Below are 20,593 nucleotides of genomic sequence, written 5' to 3' on the forward strand. Positions count from 1 at the left end.
TGTAATGTTTAGTAATTAATCCTATTTTTAAAATGTGCTGTTGGACGTTAAAATGGCCACCTTGGATATCCCGAGTTCTCCTATCTATGGCCCGGCCCTATGTTTTTTTTTTTTTTGGTTCAGGCTTTCCGATGTTTTCCGGAAAGGGCCGAGCTGTGACGCCGAGCAGCGGCCGTAACGACGCTCTTGAGTACTTGAGACAAGCAAAGGGAGCAAAATGGCGGACGAGGATATTACGCTTGATGGACAACCTTTGCAGTCGCTCCGAGTCGCGGATTTAAAAGCTGCACTGGAGCGGAGAAACCTACCGAAAAGCGGAGCGAAAAACAAACTCATTCAGCGACTTAAAGGGGTAAGTTTGGGGGGACTTGTGGGTCGCTTGTGTCGAGTCTGGACAAGTTTGGGGGGGGGGGGGGGGTGTTAACGATGTGTATATGTATGTTTGTGTATGTGTGGGCTACAAAGCGCGAATACAGCAAGTGTCATGGCGCATGAAATGACATCGAATCACTTGAGTTTCGGTGTTTGTGGTAGGGGTAGCTAAGCAGGAAGCTAGTTTAATGGCCGACTGGGTAAGTAGTTGTGGTACGGTGTTGCACACTGTTGTATGTGCACCTGTCAAGTCGAGGCCTGTACGTGACCGCGCTCACTCTGTGCAAATTAAAAGCGACGGGAGCGCGCGTACCAACACAATCACTATTTTTTTTTTTAAATGTGCAAAACATGCTTTATTTTTTCGAAGCCAATGTTGTGGTGTGATTTTTTTGCTAAAGCCTCAACTGTATCAAGGCTATAAGAGCTTGGCTTTCATCAATACAAACCACACTGCACACGTTCATTACGCAGGCATACTGTACTTGCTGTAATGTAAGTACTGTAGATCTAATCAAAACTGCTAGTTTTAATTCACACCGCCATGTGTTGGTTGGTTTGAGTTTTTTTCGCACATGAATGCAGTTTCGACTAGATACATCACATGTTTTCCATTTCTCTTTACAACATGCTCGAAAAGGAGTAGGAAGAAGCAGATCTTATTTAATCCTACCCCCTTTCCCACTTCATAGCAGTTTCTTATATGTTCACTTCCTGTCTTCAATTTTTAGCACAGTTATGTTTAGTCAATGTTTACTAAATACAACAGTTCTCTTCATAAATAGTTACCTTAAGTCAGTTATGATCAGAGGTGGGTAGAGTAGCCAGAAATTGTACTCAAGTAAGAGTACTGTTACTTTAGAGATTTATTACTCAAGTAAAAGTAAGGAGTAGTCACCCAAATATTTACTTGAGTAAAAGTAACAAGTATGTTGTGAAAAAACTACTCAAGTACTGAGTAACTGATGAGTAACATACACACACATATCATATATATATATATATATATATATATATATATATATATATATATATATATATATATATATATATATACATACACATACACACATATATATATATACACACATATATATATATATATATATATATATATGTATATACACATTTATATATATATATATATATACACATATATATATACACATTTATATATATATATATATACACATATATATATACAGTATATAATTTATATTTATTTATTTTGCCGTTTTTATTTACATGTTAAAGGTGTTTTAATGAATATACATGCATGTTTAACACATATAGATTCCTTTCTTTCATGAAGACAAGAATATAAGTTGGTGTATTACCTGATTCTGATGACTTGCATTGACTGTAATCAGACAGTAGTGCTGATAGCGTCCACGTTTTCAAATGGAGGAGAAAAAAAGTTCCTCCTTTCTGTCTAATACCACATGAAAGTGGTTGGTTTTTGGCATCTTATCTGTCCAGCTTCCATATTCGTTTTTTATACACTTTACAAGAAATACATTGGCGGCAAACTCCGTAGCTTGCTAGCTTGTTTGCGCTGGCTTTCGGAGACTCTTATTTTGAAAGCGCAGGCGCGATGGAGCGGCACTTTTATTGTGAAGACAGGAACTGTGCAGTCAGTCTTTAGGCTTTTGACGGGATGTACGTTTGAAATAAAAAAGTGTCTTTTTTCCTTCACACTTTTGATTGGTTGATTGAAACTTGTATTAGTAGATTGCACAGTACAGTACATATTCCGTACAATTGACCACTAAATGGTAACACCCCAATAAGTTTTTCAACTTGTTTAAGTCAGGTCATGTGACCGCCTGGCTCTGTTTGATTGGTCCAACGTCACCAGTGACTGCATCTGATTGGTGGAACGGAGTCAAACGTCACTAGTGACTGCATTTTATTGGTGGAACGGAGTGAAACGTCACCAGTAACGCAGGCACTTTGAAGGTCTGTCTGACAGACCAAAACAAACAAAGCGTGCATTAACAGATCGATAAAAATTAGTAGTGAGTAGCGAGCTGAATGTAGATAAAAGTAGCGGAGTAAAAGTAGCGTTTCTTCTCTATAAATATACTCAAGTAAAAGTAAAAGTAAGTTGCATTAAAACTACTCTTAGAAGTTCAATTTATCCCAAAAGTTACTCAAGTAGATGTAACGGAGTAAATGTAGCGCGTTACTACCCACCTCTGGTTACGATTCACATAAAGCAAGGGTCACCAACCTTTTTGAAACCAAGAGCTACTTCTTGGGTACTGATTAATGCGAAGGGCTACCAGTTTCCATCCATCCATTTTCTACCGCTTATTCCCTTTGGGGTCGCGGGGGTTGTTGGAGCCTATCTCAGCTACAATCGGGCGGAAGGCGGTGTACACCCTGGACAAGTCGCCACCTCATCGCAGGGGCTACCAGTTGATACACACTTAAACAAATTGCCAGAAAGCCAATTTGCTCAATTTACCTTTAACTCTATGTTATTATTAATAATGAATGATATTTATCTTTGTGGTAACACTGATCATCTTAATGATTTCTCACAATAAATATATATAGAAACAGATCAATATCAATATGCAACACTTTATTTTTATATTTTCTCTACGTGCACATTCTTCTAAGACAGTCTTGTGAATTCACAATATCCCATTTTAACTAGCTAGCCACTAACATTTTTTTTTAACAAATCATGAATTACTTTGCACCATGTTTGTACAAATAATAACTCATGTAAAATACAAAAGTCAACTCTCAAATGTTTAAATAAATCATGTCACACTTTGAACTGGACACCAAATCTGTTATCTGTTTCTTTGTCAGTTAGTGAAGACCAAGTCTTTAAAATATTTTCTTGGATTTTCAAATTCTATTTGAGTTTTGTCTCTCTTAGAATTAAAAATGTCGAGCAAAGCGAGACCAGCTTGCTAGTAAATAAATAAAATTTAAAAAAATAAAGGCAGCTCACTGGTAAGTGCTGCTATTTAAACTATTTTTAGAACAGGCCAGCGGGTTACTCATCTGGTCTTTACGGGCTACCTGGTGCCCGCGGGCACCGCGTTGGTGACCCCTGACATAAAGAGATGAATCACCTTATTTTCAATAAATATTATTTTTCCTTATACATTGTAAACACTTTGTGTTTGAACAACCTCTTAAACTGCATCAAGTTAGTACATATTTTGAATTATTTGCTTAATCCATTCCATAATTTAGATCCCCATACTGATATGCTGAAGGTCTTAAGTGTCGTATGTGCATACAAATGTTTAAAATTACATTCAACATATGTAGCACTAATTATCAATGTAGCGCTTAGATCAGTGGTTCTTAACCTTGTTGGAGGTACCGAACCCCACCAGTTTCATATGCGCATTCACCGAACCCTTCTTTAGTGAAAAATAAAATGTTTGTTTTTTTCAAATTCAAGGCAAAGTTATATGTTTTTAGTATAGGGAACATATTCTAAGTAACAAAGACTTAATTTAGAGTTATTTGGTTAGGGTTAGAGGGTTAGGGCCAGGGTTGGAGGGTTAGGGTTATAATAAGGCCACGCCAAATAAGGCATTAATAAGTACTTAATAATGACTAGTTAAGAGCCAATATGTTACTAATTTGCATGTTAATAAGAAACTAATTAATGGTGAATATGTTCCCCATACTAAAGTGTTACCATGTTTTTTTACTGGTGCACAAAATGAACTGTGCATGAACATCACCTTGTTCAAAGAACAAAACCAACACAGTGCATAAACTCACAAAAAATTACACACCTGCAAATCAGTGTGACTTCTGCTGTTGCCGTATCCGTAATACGCCGATAGGGAGAAGTTTGTATTTACACGATGAGTCGGGTGTGTTTTGACCTCCGCCGAACCCCTGAGCCCGACTCACCGAACCCCTAGGGTTCCATCGAACCCAGGTTAAGAACCACTGGCTTAGATATAGCTATACCTAACATTGTGGTCAAAATACTGTATAATACTCTGTAATCCTCCTAAACAAGATAAGTAAGTAAATTCTATGTTGAATGAGTCCTACGTTAATATTGGTTTATGCACCAAAAAAACACAGAATGTAAGAGGTACCACCCTGATTAAACACGCACGGTGAAAATGTAAACTCCACACAAGTTTGAATGGAGAACTTCAGACTGTGGGGCCAACTTGCTACACACTACTCCACCATGCGGCCCAATTATATTAATGCTGCTTGTCCTTATGAGGGTCATGGATGAGCTAGAGCTTATCCCAGCTGACAATTTATTTAATCTTCAATTAGCCTCGCATGCATGTTTTTGGGATGTGTACCCACAAGAAAACTATATCCGCACAAACTAAGCTCACTGTTAAAACTATAAATGTTATATAATCCTTGCATTTTGTGTGCAAAATATCTGATCTATTACTCAAATGCATTTTGTCCGCAGGCTCTTATGCTGGAGAACCTGCAAAAGTCATCCTCCTCACACAGTGGGCTGCAGCCTAACTCTCAGGTTATACGGATAATACTTTTTTTGTTTTGTTTTGCACTTTGACTTTTTAATTTGGAATTTAATTGTCCTATTTTGTGTTCTAATGGCAGATTGGGGAAGAGATGAGCCAGAATAGCTTCATAAAGCAGTATCTGGCCAAGCAGCAAGAACTCCTCTGCCAAAAGATGGAGAAAGAGGCCGAGCGAGAGGATGGTATAACTAGTTAATAAAGACTAGCCTAGCTAATTCTGCAGAAGACACCCGATTAACCCTTAACACCAAGAGAATATGCTAAAGAGTTAAGAAGTTTGTATTGACAATACATTTTCTCCTTTATTTCCCTGTCAGAAAGTCTCGCTGTACCAGAAGATGAAGACCAGTCAGACGATGACAGCCCGTCCTGTGTCTTTGACATGGTTTGCATCCAACATTTTGACTTGTACCGAAATATATGCAGTCCTGACTGACTTGGGTATTTTTTGCCCAGCAGAAACACCCACTCAACAGGACAGAGGAGAGGGTGGGAGGTGGATCTCTGATGGGGGAGGGAATGATGATGAACAAGGAGCCCCCTGAGGCTCCAGGAGCAAAGAGGCAGAGAGCCAGTTTTCCTCAGGGACACAAGGAGCCGCCAGTACCCTCTCCTCCCCGTGCCGTGGCTTCTCTGTCAGTGCGAGTCGTGGGCCAGCCAGACCGCCAGGGCCTGCCCCCCGCTGTGTCCAGAGGCCAGGAGAAAGAGGGAACGGCGCCCAGAGAGCGGGGATCAGCCCACTCTGTCCTCCATCTCAGCCGGTCTGCTGGCATGGCAGCCGGAGATCAGGTCCACAAGGACAGCGATGAAGATGATGACAGTGATAGTGAGGATGACGAGGACTGGGGGCCTGGTCCTGGTGGAGCACGAAAAGGCAGCCGAGCCCCTCCGCAGCCTCCGCAGATGCCGCAGATGCCCGCGATAGCACCTTCTGCTGCTGCAAGATCCAAACGAAAGCTTCAGCTTCCGCAGCACATTCCACCACCACAGCCACACCAGAACCTGATGCAGCTACGCCACCCAACACCTCCTCCTTCGCCACCTCCTGACCTGTTTCGCCTCCCAGATACTCCGAAGCAGAGTCCGCCAGACAACGACGACAAGGAGGGAGAAAGCTCTGATGCTGCAAGGGGTGTCCCACCTGCTGCCTTGCAGAGGCAAGACTCCGATTCAAGCTCCCGCTCCAGCAGTCCCGAGCCCCCTGCGAAACACGGGCCGGGCCCCCTCTCTATGCTGGTGCACAAGATGGAGTCAGAGGAGGCAGGGTCTGCCACTTCAGCAGGAACCAGTCAGTCGCAGCTCCAGATGAAACAAGAGAAGATGGAAATCGACAGCAAACACCAGATTGAGGATGTCAAAGAAAGCAAGACAAATGAGCTTGACAAGGAAAAGCAGGCAGATGGAAACCCTGTTACTGCTCCAACCAAAACTCAAAACTCAAGTTCCTCTTCTGACTCAGACCCACAATCGGATTCTTCTTCAAGCTGTTCATCATCACCCGCGAGGGTTCAATCGCGCCGTGTAAGGCAGCTCAAGGTCAGTCATCAAGCAGATAAGAAAAGATCAGGCTACTCTTTAAGGGCAACTGCACTTTTTGGGGAATTTTGCCTATCATTCACAATCCTTATGTAATACAAGACCACATGTTTTTTTTTCTTTTTTATGCACTCTAACTAGTGAATAAAACCAGTCGCTCCATTCTGCCTATAATGCTCTTAAAAACATCTTTCATCAAAGTTTTATATACATGCTTTTAAAGGGGTGCCTTTTAAGCAAAACCAACTAATTTTACATATTCGTACCGGTTTGTGTTTTTGGGATCTGCATTAGTCCTGAAAATGTGAAATCAAACTGTGGAGGCATTGCAGAGATATTTATAAAACAATCTTGCCTTCCTTTGCACTTCCTGCAAACGGACTGAGGAATTTTTTTTTCCAAGTGTGACGTTTTGTTAAGTGTGATGTCAGCGGATTAGAGATATGCTTAATATTAAGGTCTCAAAATGTAAATAGAGTTAAATGAATGTTTATTGTTTTTTATTATCCGAATAGTAATGTGCTGACTTCATGCTCCCATTTACTCCATTGTAAGCGGATGTATTTAAGAGTTAGAATGCATTAAGAAAGATATGTGGTCTTGTCTCTAATTAGGATTGTGATTGTGAATTATCGGTAAAAAAAAAAAGTGCCGTTCCCCTTTAAGAGCTCGGCTGCCTGTTTTATACTGTGCTTAAAAGCTTAAGTATTCTTTATTTGCATTTCAATGTGTGTCTCACAGAAAGCTGACCTAAAACAAGAAGGTAATGGTGAGACAAAGGGAAAGGGGGCTGAGAAGGAACACCTCCTAAAAAGGTCTGTAATAATACCTAAGCAGTAATAGTATAGAGTGGGTATGGAAAGTATTCAGATCCCTTTAAATCTTTCACTCTTTTTTAAATTGCAGCCATTTGCTAAAATCAAAAAAGGAAAATGTATTTTCATTAATGTGTACTCATTACCCCATCTTGACAGAAAAAAACTAATGTAGAAATTTTTGCAAATGTATTAAAATTAAAAACACGAAAATCACATATACAAAGTTATTCAGACCCTTTGTTCAATACTTTGTTGGTGCACCCTTGGCGGCAATTACAGCCTCAAGTATTTTTGAATACAAAGCCACTTAGGGCAGTTTCGGACATTCTTCTTTGCACATTCCTCTTTGCTGTGCCTCTCAAGCTCCATCAGATTGGATTGGAAGCGTTGATTCTCATTTAGGATGTCTCTGTATATTGCTGCATTTATCTTTCCCTCTATTCTGACTAGTCTCCCAGTTCTTTCCGCTGAAAAACATCCCCACAGCGTGATGCTGCCACCACCCTGCTTTCACTGTAGGGATGGCATTAGCTTGATGATGAGCTGTGCCTAGTTTCCTCCAAACATGATGCCTGGCATTCACGCCAAAGACTTCAATCTTTGTCTCATCAGACCTGATCATTTTGTTTCTCATGGTCTGAGAGTCTTTCAAGTGCATTTTGGCAAACTTTTTACTAAGAAATGGCTTTCGTCTGGGCAGCACGGTGGAAGAGGGGTTAGTGCGTCTGCCTCACAATACGAAGGTCCTCAGTAGTCGTGAGTTCAATCCCGGCCTCTGGATCTTTCTGTGTGGAGTTTGCATGTTCTCCCCGTGACTGCGTGGGTTCCCTCCGGGTACTCCGGCTTCCTCCCACCTCCAAAGACATGCACCTGGGGATAGGTTGATTGGCAACACTAAATTGGCCCTAGGGTGTGAATGTGAGTGTGAATGTTGTCTGTCTATCTGTGTTGGCCCTGCGATGAGGTGGCGAATTGTCCAGGGTGTACGCCGCCTTCCGCCCGATTGTAGCTGAGATAGGCTCCAGCGACCCCGAAGGTAATAAGCGGTAGAAAATGGATGCATGGATGGCTTTCGTCTGGCCACTACCATACAGGCCTGCTTGGTGGATTGCTGCAGAGATGGTTGTCCTTTTGGAATGTGCTCCTCTCTCCACGAGGAATGCTGTAGCTCTGACAGAGTAATCATCGGGTTCTTGGTCACCTCCCTGACTAGACATAAGATGAAAGCAGAAATGTACAGAGACATCCTGGATGAAAACCAACACTTCCCATCCAACCTGATGGAGCTTGAGAGATGCTGCAAAGCAAAATGGGCAAAACTGCCCAAAGATAGGTGTACTAAGCTTGAGGCATCGCATTTAAAAATACTTGAGGCTGTAATTGCTGCCAAAGGTGCATCAACAAAGAGCAAAGGGTCTGAATACTTATGTGATGTTTAAGTTTTTTATTTTTAATACATTTGTAAAAAAGTCTACATTTCTGTTTTTTTCTGTCAAGATGGTGTGCTGATTTTACACAAATGAGAAATACAATTAACTTTTTTATTTTAGCAAATAGCTGCAATGAAACAAAGAGTGAAACATTTAAATGTGTGTGTGTGTGTGTATATATATATATATATATATATATATATATATATATATATATATATAAAATAAAATTAGCGCTGTCATTGTTAGTGTGTTAACGCATGTGATTCTTAAAAAAAAATTATTGCGTTATGATAAATTAAGCGCACCATTTGTTATGGCTGCACGTAAACCCGGAAGTTGGCGCCTATTGTTACACTATGCAAAGATGAGTGATGAGAGGCAGCCAAGTTACTTCAAAACACACTCTGATGGAACTTTGGATAAAACTGAGGTAATTTGTTGGCATTGCAGCGACAAACTTTCTCATCGGTGCACAACAAGTTTAAAATACCATCTTAAAGCAAAGCACATGCAGGGTTTCCGTGGGGCATTAAATGAATTATGTGAAAATTAACGCCTTAAATGGCATTAAAAAGCATTGATGTCCAGACGCATTAACAAAAGTATACAATTTTTGGACTGTGTTGATAGTAGTAAGTCAATCAATCGTCCGGTAAATGAAAATGAACTCAATAACTTTGCAATCATAGATAAATTGCTGCGTCTGTCTTTCTTTTCTACGGCTGAGGGTTTCAAGCTGCATACAAGAGCTCTTGTAAGGTTTGAAAGCGTGATAAGCGCTGCCTCCATACGGCAATGAAACGCTTCTTCTGTGGTCCCAGATGTTTACATTCTTTAGTGTAGTCCTTAACTGTGACATCATGTCATGTTCATGAGGAAGCTGGGCTTGTTTTTTTACACGACTCCCCTCAGCTGTCTGCAGTCGTGAGGTTCAACACACATGAGCTAATTTGGCTAACATTAGCAGGTCGGGTGACGCACGTCATGTGACCTGCGGTGGTCTAGAACGGACAACCAATAGACATAACTGCTTATTCTCTGACATTCCCACAGTTAATTAATTAGAGTTCCTAAAGCTGTTTCACTTTTATACGTAACTTGATCTCTACTGTACCCATTTTAAACAACTGAGAAGGTGTAAAATACAATCTATTTAAGATGTGTAATTGACTCAGTTTATTTTTAATGCATCTAAATCAAAGGTCCCCAACCCTCGGTCTAAGGACCGGTATCGGTCAGTGACGCATTTGCAACCGGGCTGCACAAAGACCTTAAATTTATAAACTACGACATTTTATTTGACTTAACTTTTGTCTGTCCCACTAGACCTGCCAATAAGCTTGTTCATAGATGTATGATGAAACTCCTGATGAGAAGGCGCGATTTGTTATATTTGTAATATCTATATTATGGCACAGGGGTTAGTGCGTGTGTCTCACAATACGAAGGTCTTGGGTTCGATCCCCGGGCTCGGGGTCTTTCTATGTAAATTGGCCCTAGTGTCTGAATGTGATTGTGAAGGTTGTCTGTCTATCTGTGTTGGCCCTGTGATGAGATGGCGACTTGTCCAGGGTGTACCTCACCTTCCGCCCGAATGCAGCTGGGATAGGCTCCAGCACCCCCGCGACTCCGAGAGAGACAAGCGGTAGGAAATGGATGGATGGATATATTACATGGGACAACGCAAATTGATGAACATATAAAATGTAAATGTGCAAGATTGTAGCCAAAGGCTAATTTCCACCCGCAGTCCCTGGCAGGTTGAAAGTACTGTATATAGTATAAACCAGAGATTCGTAGCCTATTTGACCTCGGGCCTAACTTTCCCATTTAAATATTAACGCTGAATAAGTCATTTACTCTTGATAGTTATTTCTAAAAAAATGTACAGCCTTGTCAAATTATATGAAACTATTTATTAATCACCAAGATTATTATCAAAACTTAGGTCAGGCTGATTCCGGAAATAAATACTTATCAAATATGCCGCAAAAAAAGGGACACGTAAAAACGGATGAAGAATAAATGTACATACGCGGTGCTAAAATAAATACATTCTAATTCAATTAATAATAATTAATAGTGAATATATTACCTAAATAAACTGTGTGCAAATGAAATTACAGCTTTGCTTTAGTCATAATTTTTGCACCGAAGAAATTTCGATATGATTTTTTTCTCCAGACTTCTTCTGTTTGTTTAACATTGTCATTACTGCTACAAGTAGTGGAAAAGTGTATTACAACTGAGTACCACTGCAGTCTCTACGGACCACAGCTGAGGAACATATATTTTTCGGCAGCATCTAGGATGCGCCTATAGTTATGGCACCCATGGTCAAGAGACCGTGGTATAAACTATCAACCTTCCATCTCATCGCAAAGAAACAAGCCCAGACCTCCCACTAATTCAGCAATATGGGGAGTTGTTTTTTTCATGCACCTATTTCTGTCTTATTTTTCTGCCACACATTGGAAAGCCGGTACTTACAAATAATGCCTACATTAAAACGGTCCATGGTGCAAAAAAGGTTGGGGACCCCTGATCTAAAGGATGCAAATATCATTCTATTATGTGCCTATTTTTTTTTTTAAAGAGTAAATGCAGGTGTAAATACTGCACTATGTAAAATTGTTTATGGGTGTCTTTACTATCTGTACCTTGTTTGCTATATTATTGCAAATACTTTCAAGATGTGCTCTTAATATACTTACTATCACCAAGTTATAAGCAAATTAAAAGGTTTAAAAAAGTGCTTTGATTACATTCTGACAACAAAATTGCATTCGTGTCCAAATATTGGTATTTTCTTTAGCAGACTTTAAATATGCAGGAGAGTAATAAACTGTGATTAACACTCTTCAGCTGTGTTTAATCATGATTAATAGAATTAATCACTTGACTGCCCCAATATATATAAAGGGTTTCCCCTACATGTAAACGATCACGCCACACCTTCAAAGTTTAAATTTTAATTTTTTTAACAATAAAACAAGTTTCAGTGGTTTATTGTAAGAATGGATATACTGTAAATAGTCTGTTATTTAAGTACTATTGGCTGTAAAAAGTTTGAAAAACTGCTCAAATATCATAAAAACGTCCTTCATTGTTTTATTAAAAAAAAGAAAGAAAAAGAAAAGGTACATCTAAATCGCCTGTCAGAAGCGTGTCAGCTGGTCGCGCACCTAAACAAGTTGACACCCGGCAAAAGTAAGTAGAGAATGTTGAAGAGAAAGGTATTTTGAACTAATTAATGCATTTTTTGTTCAAGCCATTGTTAATTACCCTAAATATTTTGACATTACTACCGACAATAACGTCTAAATGTATGCGTATACGTCTTTGAACCTCTTTTTGGGTGTCTCTGTGTGTGTGGAGTGTGCATTTGTCCAGGTGCGTGTGTGGTTTTCTTCGGGCACTCCAGTTTCCAAAAAGGTTCATCGGAGACTGCAAATTGTTTACAGATCTGAATGTTATTGTGAAGGATTGTTTATATATGTGCCCTGCGATTGACCATGCTAATTTGTGTGCATGTACATTCGCATTAAGCTAGCGGAATTAGAGCTCAACATTCATCCTGCATAATTGTATCGCTTTTTTCAGTTTATTCCAAATTATATTATTAATATAAGGTGATTCCTACAAGCATGTGCACTTAATGTGTATATATAATGTACTTTATTTTGTGTGGTTAGTTTTATAATGACTTCATTGTGAAGTGTAATACCTCGTTATTTTTTTCTAATCTAATTCAAAGGACTTTTTACATATTTGGAAAACTAAATTGCAACATTCAGGGAGGGCAGAATAAAGTGTAGCCTGTGTTACCTTTTACAATAAGCAGCAACAATGAAAACTGCATTGTACAAAGAGAGGAACAGTCTACCAGGTCAAATTCCTCTTGTTAAACTGATTGTGATCCTGATGATAGAATAAATAAATATTAATATTATTAATGGGAATATTAATAACTAACTTTATTTGTTTATATATATGTATATACATAAAACATTTGTTTGGTCTTAAAAAAATGTATGCATCTTTGCAGATCAAAATTATCATGCCATATATATATATATATATATACAGGTAAAAGCCAGTAAATTAGAATATTTTGAAAAACTTGATTTATTTCAGTAATTGCATTCAAAAGGTGTAACTTGTACATTATATGTATTCATTGCACACAGACTGATGCATTCAAATGTTTATTTCATTTAATTTTGATGATTTGAAGTGGCAACAAATGAAAATCCAAAATTCCGTGTGTCCCAAAATTAGAATATTACTTAAGGCTAATACAAAAAAGGGATTTTTAGAAATGTTGGCCAACTGAAAAGTATGAAAATGAAAAATATGAGCATGTACAATACTCAATACTTGGTTGGAGCTCCTTTTGCCTCAATTACTGCGTTAATGCGGCGTGGCATGGAGTCGATGAGTTTCTGGCACTGCTCAGGTGTTATGAGAGCCCAGGTTGCTCTGATAGTGGCCTTCAACTCTTCTGCGTTTTTGGGTCTGGCATTCTGCATCTTCCTTATCACAATACCCCACAGATTTTCTATGGGGCTAAGGTCAGGGGAGTTGGCGGGCCAATTTAGAACAGAAATACCATGGTCCGTAAACCAGGCACGGGTAGATTTTGCGCTGTGTGCAGGCGCCAAGTCCTGTTGGAACTTGAAATCTCCATCTCCATAGAGCAGGTCAGCAGCAGGAAGCATGAAGTGCTCTAAAACTTGCTGGTAGACGGCTGCGTTGACCCTGGATCTCAGGAAACAGAGTGGACCGACACCAGCAGATGACATGGCACCCCAAACCATCACCCAACCATGCAAATTTTGCATTTCCTTTGGAAATCGAGGTCCCAGAGTCTGGAGGAAGACAGGAGAGGCACAGGATCCACGTTGCCTGAAGTCTAGTGTAAAGTTTCCACCATCAGTGATGGTTTGGGGTGCCATGTCATCTGCTGGTGTCGGTCCACTCTGTTTCCTGAGATCCAGGGTCAACGCAGCCGTCTACCAGCAAGTTTTAGAGCACTTCATGCTTCCTGCTGCTGACCTGCTCTATGGAGATGGAGATTTCAAGTTCCAACAGGACTTGGCGCCTGCACACAGCGCAAAATCTACCCGTGCCTGGTTTACGGACCATGGTATTTCTGTTCTAAATTGGCCCGCCAACTCCCCTGACCTTAGCCCCATAGAAAATCTGGGGTATTGTGAAAAGGAAGATGCAGAATGCCAGACCCAAAAACGCAGAAGAGTTGAAGGCCACTATCAGAGCAACCTGGGCTCTCATAACACCTGAGCAGTGCCAGAAACTCATCGACTCCATGCCACGCCGCATTAACGCAGTAATTGAGGCAAAAGGAGCTCCAACCAAGTATTGAGTATTGTACATGCTCATATTTTTCATTTTCATACTTTTCAGTTGGCCAACATTTCTAAAAATCCCTTTTTTGTATTAGCCTTAAGTAATATTCTAATTTTGTGACACACGGAATTTTGGATTTTCATTTGTTGCCACTTCAAATCATCAAAATTAAATGAAATAAACATTTGAATGCATCAGTCTGTGTGCAATGAATAAATATAATGTACAAGTTACACCTTTTGAATGCAATTACTGAAATAAATCAAGTTTTTCAAAATATTCTAATTTACTGGCTTTTACCTGTATATATGTCACACCCCAAGCCACGCCCCCACTGCCACATATGGCAGTGGCATTCTAGGGGAAACCCTGACATATATACCATATATATATATATATATATATATATACATGCACGCACGCGCGCGCGCGCGCAGTGGGCAAAAAGTATTTAGTCAGTCACCAATTGTGCAAGTTCTCCCACTTAAAAAGATGAGGCCTGTAATTTTCATATGTATACACCTCAACTATGAGAGACAAAATGAGAATAAGTTGTTTTAAGAACTTACTTGTTAATTATGGTGGAAAATAAGTATTTGGTCAATAACCAAAGTTGATCTCAATACTTCATATACCCTTTTTTGGCAATGACAGAGGTCAAACGTTTTCTGTAAGTCTGTAAGGTTTTCACACACCTCTAGAGCAGTGATGTTTTTGAGGCTGTCGCTGGGCAACACCGACTTTCAACTCCCTCCAAAGATTTTCTATGGGTTTGAGATCTGGAGACTGGCCAGGCCACTCCATGACGTTGAAATGCTTCTTATGAAGCCACTACTTCGTTGCCCGTGCGGTGTGTTTGGGATCATTGTCATGCTGAAAGACCCAGCCACGTTTCATCTTCAACGCCCTTGCTGATGGAAGGAGGTTTTCACTCAAAATCCCACAATACAGGGGCCCATTCATTCTTTCCTTTACACGGATCAGTCGTCATTGTCCCTTTGCAGGAAAAACAGCCCCAAAACATGATGTTTCCACCCCATGCTTCACAGTAGGTATGGTGTTCTTGGGTGCAACTCAGCATTCCTTTTCCTCCAAACAAGTTGAGTTTTTATCAAAAAGTTATATTTTGGTTTCATTTGACCATATGCAATTCTCCCAATACTCTTCTGGATCATCCAAATGCTCTCTAGCAAACTTTGGACAGGCCTGGACATGTACTGGCTTGAGCAGGGGTGGAGAGAGTGGTCGTGCCAGCAACCTGAGGGTTCCTGTTTCGATCCCCAGCTTCTACCAACCTAGTCACGTTCGTTGTGTCCTTGAGCAAGATACTTGCATGGCAGCTCCCGCCATCAGTGTGTGAATGTGGAAATAGTGTCAAAGTGCTTTGAGTACCTTGAAGTAGAAAAACGCTATACAAGTATAACCCATTTACCATTTACTGCAGGATTTGAGTCCCTGGTGGCGTAGTGTGTTACTAATGGTCCCTCCCGTGTGATTCTGGGATTTTTGCTCACCGTTCTCACGGGGTGAGACCTTGCGTGGAGTCCCAGATCGAAGGAGATTATCAGTGGTCTTGTATGTCTTACATTTTCTAATAATTGCTCCCACAGTTGATTTCTTCACACCAAGCTGCTTACCTATTGCAGATTCAGTCTTCCCAGCCTGTTGCAGGTCTACAATTGTGTACTTTGACAGCTCTTTGGTCTTGGCCATAGTGGAGTCTGACTATTTGAGGTTGTGGACAGGTGTCTTTTATGCTTATAAGGAGGCCAAACAGGTGCCATTAAAACAGGTAATGAGTAGAGGACAGAGGAGCCTCTTAAAGAAGAAATTACAGGTCTGTGAAAGCCACAAATCTTGCTTCTTTGGAGGTGACCAAATACTTTTTTTTTTTACAGAGGAATTTACCAATTAATTAATAAAAAATCCTACAATGTGATTTCTTGAATTCTTCCCCCCCATTCTGTCTCTCATAGTTGAAGTGTACCTATGATGAAAATTACAGGCCTCTCTCATCTTTTTAAGTGGAATACCTTGCACAATTGGTGGCGGACTAAATACTTTTTTGCCCGTGCGTGTGTGCGCGTGTGTGCGCGTGTGTGCGCGTGTGTGCGCGTGCGTGCGTGTGTGTGTGTGTGTGTGTGTGTGTGTGTGTGTGTGTGTAACAAAACAATCTAATCTTCTTCTTCGCTACCACTGAGACAAGCTTTATTACTGCAGACATACCTGACACTGCCCTCTGCACCTCTACCCCCCACTACACAATATTCCATCCATCCATTTTCTACCGCTTGTCCCGTTCGGGGTCGCTGGGGGTTCTGGAACCTATCTCACAATATTACCATTGCTATATTGATAGGCCACAATTACTTAATGTTTAACAGGCTGAATAATACATTTCATTAATAAGTAGGTAGAGAAGGTTAAACCATTGTCATGCAGAGATATGAATGCCTTTAACTTGTACAACATGTAAAGTACACAATATCAGAAACATTTATTCAGGTAGAAAACGTATAATCCAATATCTTTGACAATCAAAGCATGATCGCAAAAACAAACCACATTTTGTGTTATTAATGCTTGAAGCGGCTAGATAAACATGAAAATGTAGCTCCTTTCCTCTGAATTCAAGTGCTCCTAAAGCAGGAATACAAATTCTGTATTCCTACAAAATGCAAACTCTGGCTAGACACCAACGAAGTGTGATTTTATTTATTTTGAACTTTTTCAAAAAGCATAGTGTTTCAAAATATTTATTTAAAGTATATTAATTGTCCAGCCGTGGTATGAAACATTTTCAAATGATCTGTCCAGGGTACACTTAATAATGACAAATATTTATATCTTTCTGCGATAATTTTGAGTTAACTATGAACAAAATGCAATTATTCTGTATAAATATTTTTTACTGATTGACGGCCCTAGTATATGTATATGTATATATATATATATATATATATATATATATATATATATATATATATGTATGTATATATATATATTTTTATTTTTATTATTATTATTATTATTACTACTACTACTACTACGAGAAATATCCGTTACATATTTAACAGTCACTTCACTATGTTGCACTAAAACAAAAACGAATTCGACTCACTGTCGAGACACAATTATTTTCAATTCCCATGAGAACCATAACCAGAAGAGCCAAAGCAGGTTTCAGTTATGCACACATTTCATAGCTGAAAATAAGTAAACGTTGCACTTCGTGTGTAAATTTTCTGATACCATATTTTCTCATTCAACACTCTTATTTTTGTTTTTAAATGCATTTTTAAATATATGTGTATTAGCAAAACTAATTGGTTACGAGAATTTCTATTTAAATATAATTTTACATGCTACACTCAAAAGGGGGCGTTTTTCACAAAATAGTTGTAGAATTTAAATGTGTTGTAGTTTCCTTAGATTATGTTGACGCTTAAGTCACTGAGTATTATCGCTCCTCATATTTTTTGTCAGGCATATACCGGGGCAGCCCCACAACCCGATTGGCGGTGCCCCCCACGCCTCACATTGGTTCGAGCAGCAAACGTCCCTTGGACTGATTTTGATACCGAGATGATATGTTTTTTTTTTTTTACAACTAATGTTGTGCATTCTTAAGAAAAACACTACAAATCGCTTGCGTTAACAGACCTTTTATTTTGGAAATTGAACCGGGAAACAGTCGCTTTTTTTCCTCCCACACGGCGTTCACGAGCCAACATGGCTGCCATGCTCACATTGCATTCTTCAAACCGACGCAGCAATTAGCTGTTATTTAGTAGCGACAACTGCGGCATCCACATTTTCAGTTGAAAACCTCGACACTTACGTTGTCTTCCTTCGCCGGGGAACCTCCTCAAATTCGGTCATAATGGTCTCCGAAGGAAACAAAAACGGGTAAGAGTGCGACACAGGTATCTTTCATTCATTGTGTCCATTTCCCACGGACACAGTGTCGTTTTGTACAACGGGATTGCCTGTTTTTTAATTAATGTTAGCGGGGATATCTTTCTGTCTTACGTGTGATTAAAGGTGGCCATTATGGGTGTGAGCATGGGGCAATGGCGCTGTGTCTTTTGTTCGGTGAAGAGACGAGAGGTTAGCTTTTCTCTTCGACCGGTGCCTCAAATAACACGGAAAGTAGTATGGCGTGTTTAATAAATCTTGGGGCTATGATTTCATGTTCTTGTAATAACCATAACAACTATTATGACCCCTGCCGAGAAGCACAAATGTCTTATTACAGAAATATGACCTCCCTGTTTCCATTAACACTGTTTTTTTAAGGATCATTAAACTGGATATATATGTAATGAGGGCAGCACGGTGCCTCACAATACGAATCTCCTGAGTTCAATCCCGGGCTCGGGATCTTTCTGTGTGGAGATCACCCCGTGACTGCATGGGTTCCCCCCGGGTACTCCCGCTTCCTCCCACCTCCAAAAACATGCACCTGGGGATAGGTTGATTAGCAACACTAAATTGGCCCTAGTGAATGAATGTGAGTGTGATTGTTATCTATTTGTGTTGGCCCTGCGAAGAGGTGGCGACTTGTCCAGGGTGTACCCCGCCTTCCGCCCGAATGCAGCTGAGATAGGCTCCAGCACCCCCGTGACCCCGAAAGGGACACGCGGTAGAAAATGGATGGATTGATGGATATATGTAATGAGTGAGGTGATGTCTTTGTGGTGTTATGTAATTGTTCCACCTGACTCATTTCTGACCCCTGGGACCTTCCAACATGTATGCTATGATTGCAAACGTGACCTAGCCTCGGTTACAATTACACCTCAGATAATTCAGATTTATGCTTGAAGTAATCTTTTTTGTCTATTCAATACTTCCTCTACTGTCATAAAAATGGGGAGGGCGTTTATGTAGCTCCACAGCACAATAAAACCAGTTAGGGATACATTTCAAGGAACTTATTGTCATACAAACACATGAGATGTGTTGATATGACATTACTCAGGCATTTGCATTAATCATATGACTTCTTTTTTTTAGCATGTTGTGAGTTTTGACTCTGTGCATTTAAATTTGTAGTCCTTTTAGTTATTGTACAAAATATGGCGGTTATCATATGTAAGTGGCAAGAAGCAATGGCAATACAGTCATTCTCTGACTGGGCTACGTGTTTGTGTTGTGTCATAATTGTCTCCCAGCTAAGGCTGCAGCTAACGATTATTTTTCTATCGATTAATCTATAGATTATTTTTTTCGATTAATCGGTTAATCTATAGATTATTTTTTTCGATTAATCTATAGATTATTTTTCCTTTTACCGATTATTTTTTTTATTTAAAATGAAGATGAAAAAATACATTTAGGCCAGTTTTTTCAAAAGGCATGACTTATTTACAAAAAAAAAAGTATGGCCACTCAGTCAACATTGACAACAACATGACAAAATATTCTGTAACAATGTAAACATTTAAAACTTTTAACATTTAACAAAATTAAAAGTAGCTTATTTGCTTTTTAATGTGCAAATATAAAAGTAAACATCCAGTGCAAATCTTAATATTCTGCAATAGTATAAGCATTTCAAAAGTAAAAGTATTGCTTATTTTGCTTTAAAATGTACAAAAATAAAGATAAACATCCAATACAAAAAAGTGCAAAACGAAATATTCTGTAACAGTGTAAACATTTCAACAAAAGTAAAATTATTGCTTATTTTGCTTAATAACACAACAATGATAGTATGATTAAAGTGAAAGTTAATTGTTCGTTTGTACATAGTATATGTAACTGTTAATGTTGTAAAAGGTATTTGCACAACTAATTAACGTTAGCGTCTTTGTAAACACTGAACAGGCACGCCAAACGCGCCTCTCAGAGCGAAACGGTGTTTTAGTTTATGAATTTACAACGCAGATACAAATGACACATTCATGTTTTTGTGTAATGATGACAACGTATACTCACGCGGACGATTGACTAGTTGATGGTGATGGCAAGAACGCTGTCGGGTGTTTTCTTTTCAAATGTTCGTTCATAGCCGTTGTGCTTCTATGATAGGCCATTTCCGCTCGACACTGTGTGCATGCAACAACTGTCAAGTGTTTTGCTTTTTTCGCTGTGCTTATCCCACACTTGAAGGGATGTACCAATGCTAAATGTGGCTTCTGGATTTCACTCAAAAGACCAGACCGTAGTTACTTTTTCCTTTTATTTTCCTTTAGTTTGCAACAGTTTTTCCAACGAAGAAACAGCTTCTTTTTTCTTCTTTAGTCTTTTTAGCAGTCTTTAGCAGTGTTAGTAGACTTTAGTAGACTTTAGTTTCTTTAGCTGTCATTAGCTGTCTTTAGTAGCCTTTAGTAGCCTTTAGCTTCTTTAGTAGCCTTTAGCTTCTTTAGTAGGTGAAAAACCTTTAAGGACAAAACACCACAAGATTAACATGCTGTAAAAAATCAATCAATTATCAATCCCATAATTTACAATTATTAATTAGGCAATCAAACTCTTAACCATTAAACAAGTGCAAGAAAATGGACACATCTTTTCCCTTTAAGTTAAAACAGATTTTAAATAAATTGTC

At 39.3% G+C, this 20,593-nt stretch overlaps 1 protein-coding gene across 2 annotated transcripts in view; it reads left to right on the plus strand.

Moving 5' to 3' along the window:
- Nucleotides 1–186: 186 nt before the first annotated feature.
- Nucleotides 187–20,593, plus strand: part of acin1b (apoptotic chromatin condensation inducer 1b) — a 35,175-nt gene continuing 14,768 nt past the window's right edge. The window contains exons 1-6 of one of the 2 annotated variants that reach the window (XM_061960989.2): nucleotides 187–352; nucleotides 4,805–4,870; nucleotides 4,960–5,062; nucleotides 5,198–5,265; nucleotides 5,337–6,416; nucleotides 7,158–7,231. In XM_061960989.2, the coding sequence (XP_061816973.1) occupies nucleotides 218–352; nucleotides 4,805–4,870; nucleotides 4,960–5,062; nucleotides 5,198–5,265; nucleotides 5,337–6,416; nucleotides 7,158–7,231 (1,526 nt within the window). In that variant the 5' untranslated portion in view covers nucleotides 187–217. The remainder of the gene's footprint in view (nucleotides 353–4,804; nucleotides 4,871–4,959; nucleotides 5,063–5,197; nucleotides 5,266–5,336; nucleotides 6,417–7,157; nucleotides 7,232–20,593) is intronic. The other variant, XM_061960990.2, reaches the window with a different exon arrangement.

Source organism: Nerophis lumbriciformis, linkage group LG05 (assembly GCF_033978685.3).
Source record: "Nerophis lumbriciformis linkage group LG05, RoL_Nlum_v2.1, whole genome shotgun sequence".
In the NCBI taxonomy this organism is placed as follows: domain Eukaryota; kingdom Metazoa; phylum Chordata; class Actinopteri; order Syngnathiformes; family Syngnathidae; genus Nerophis; species Nerophis lumbriciformis.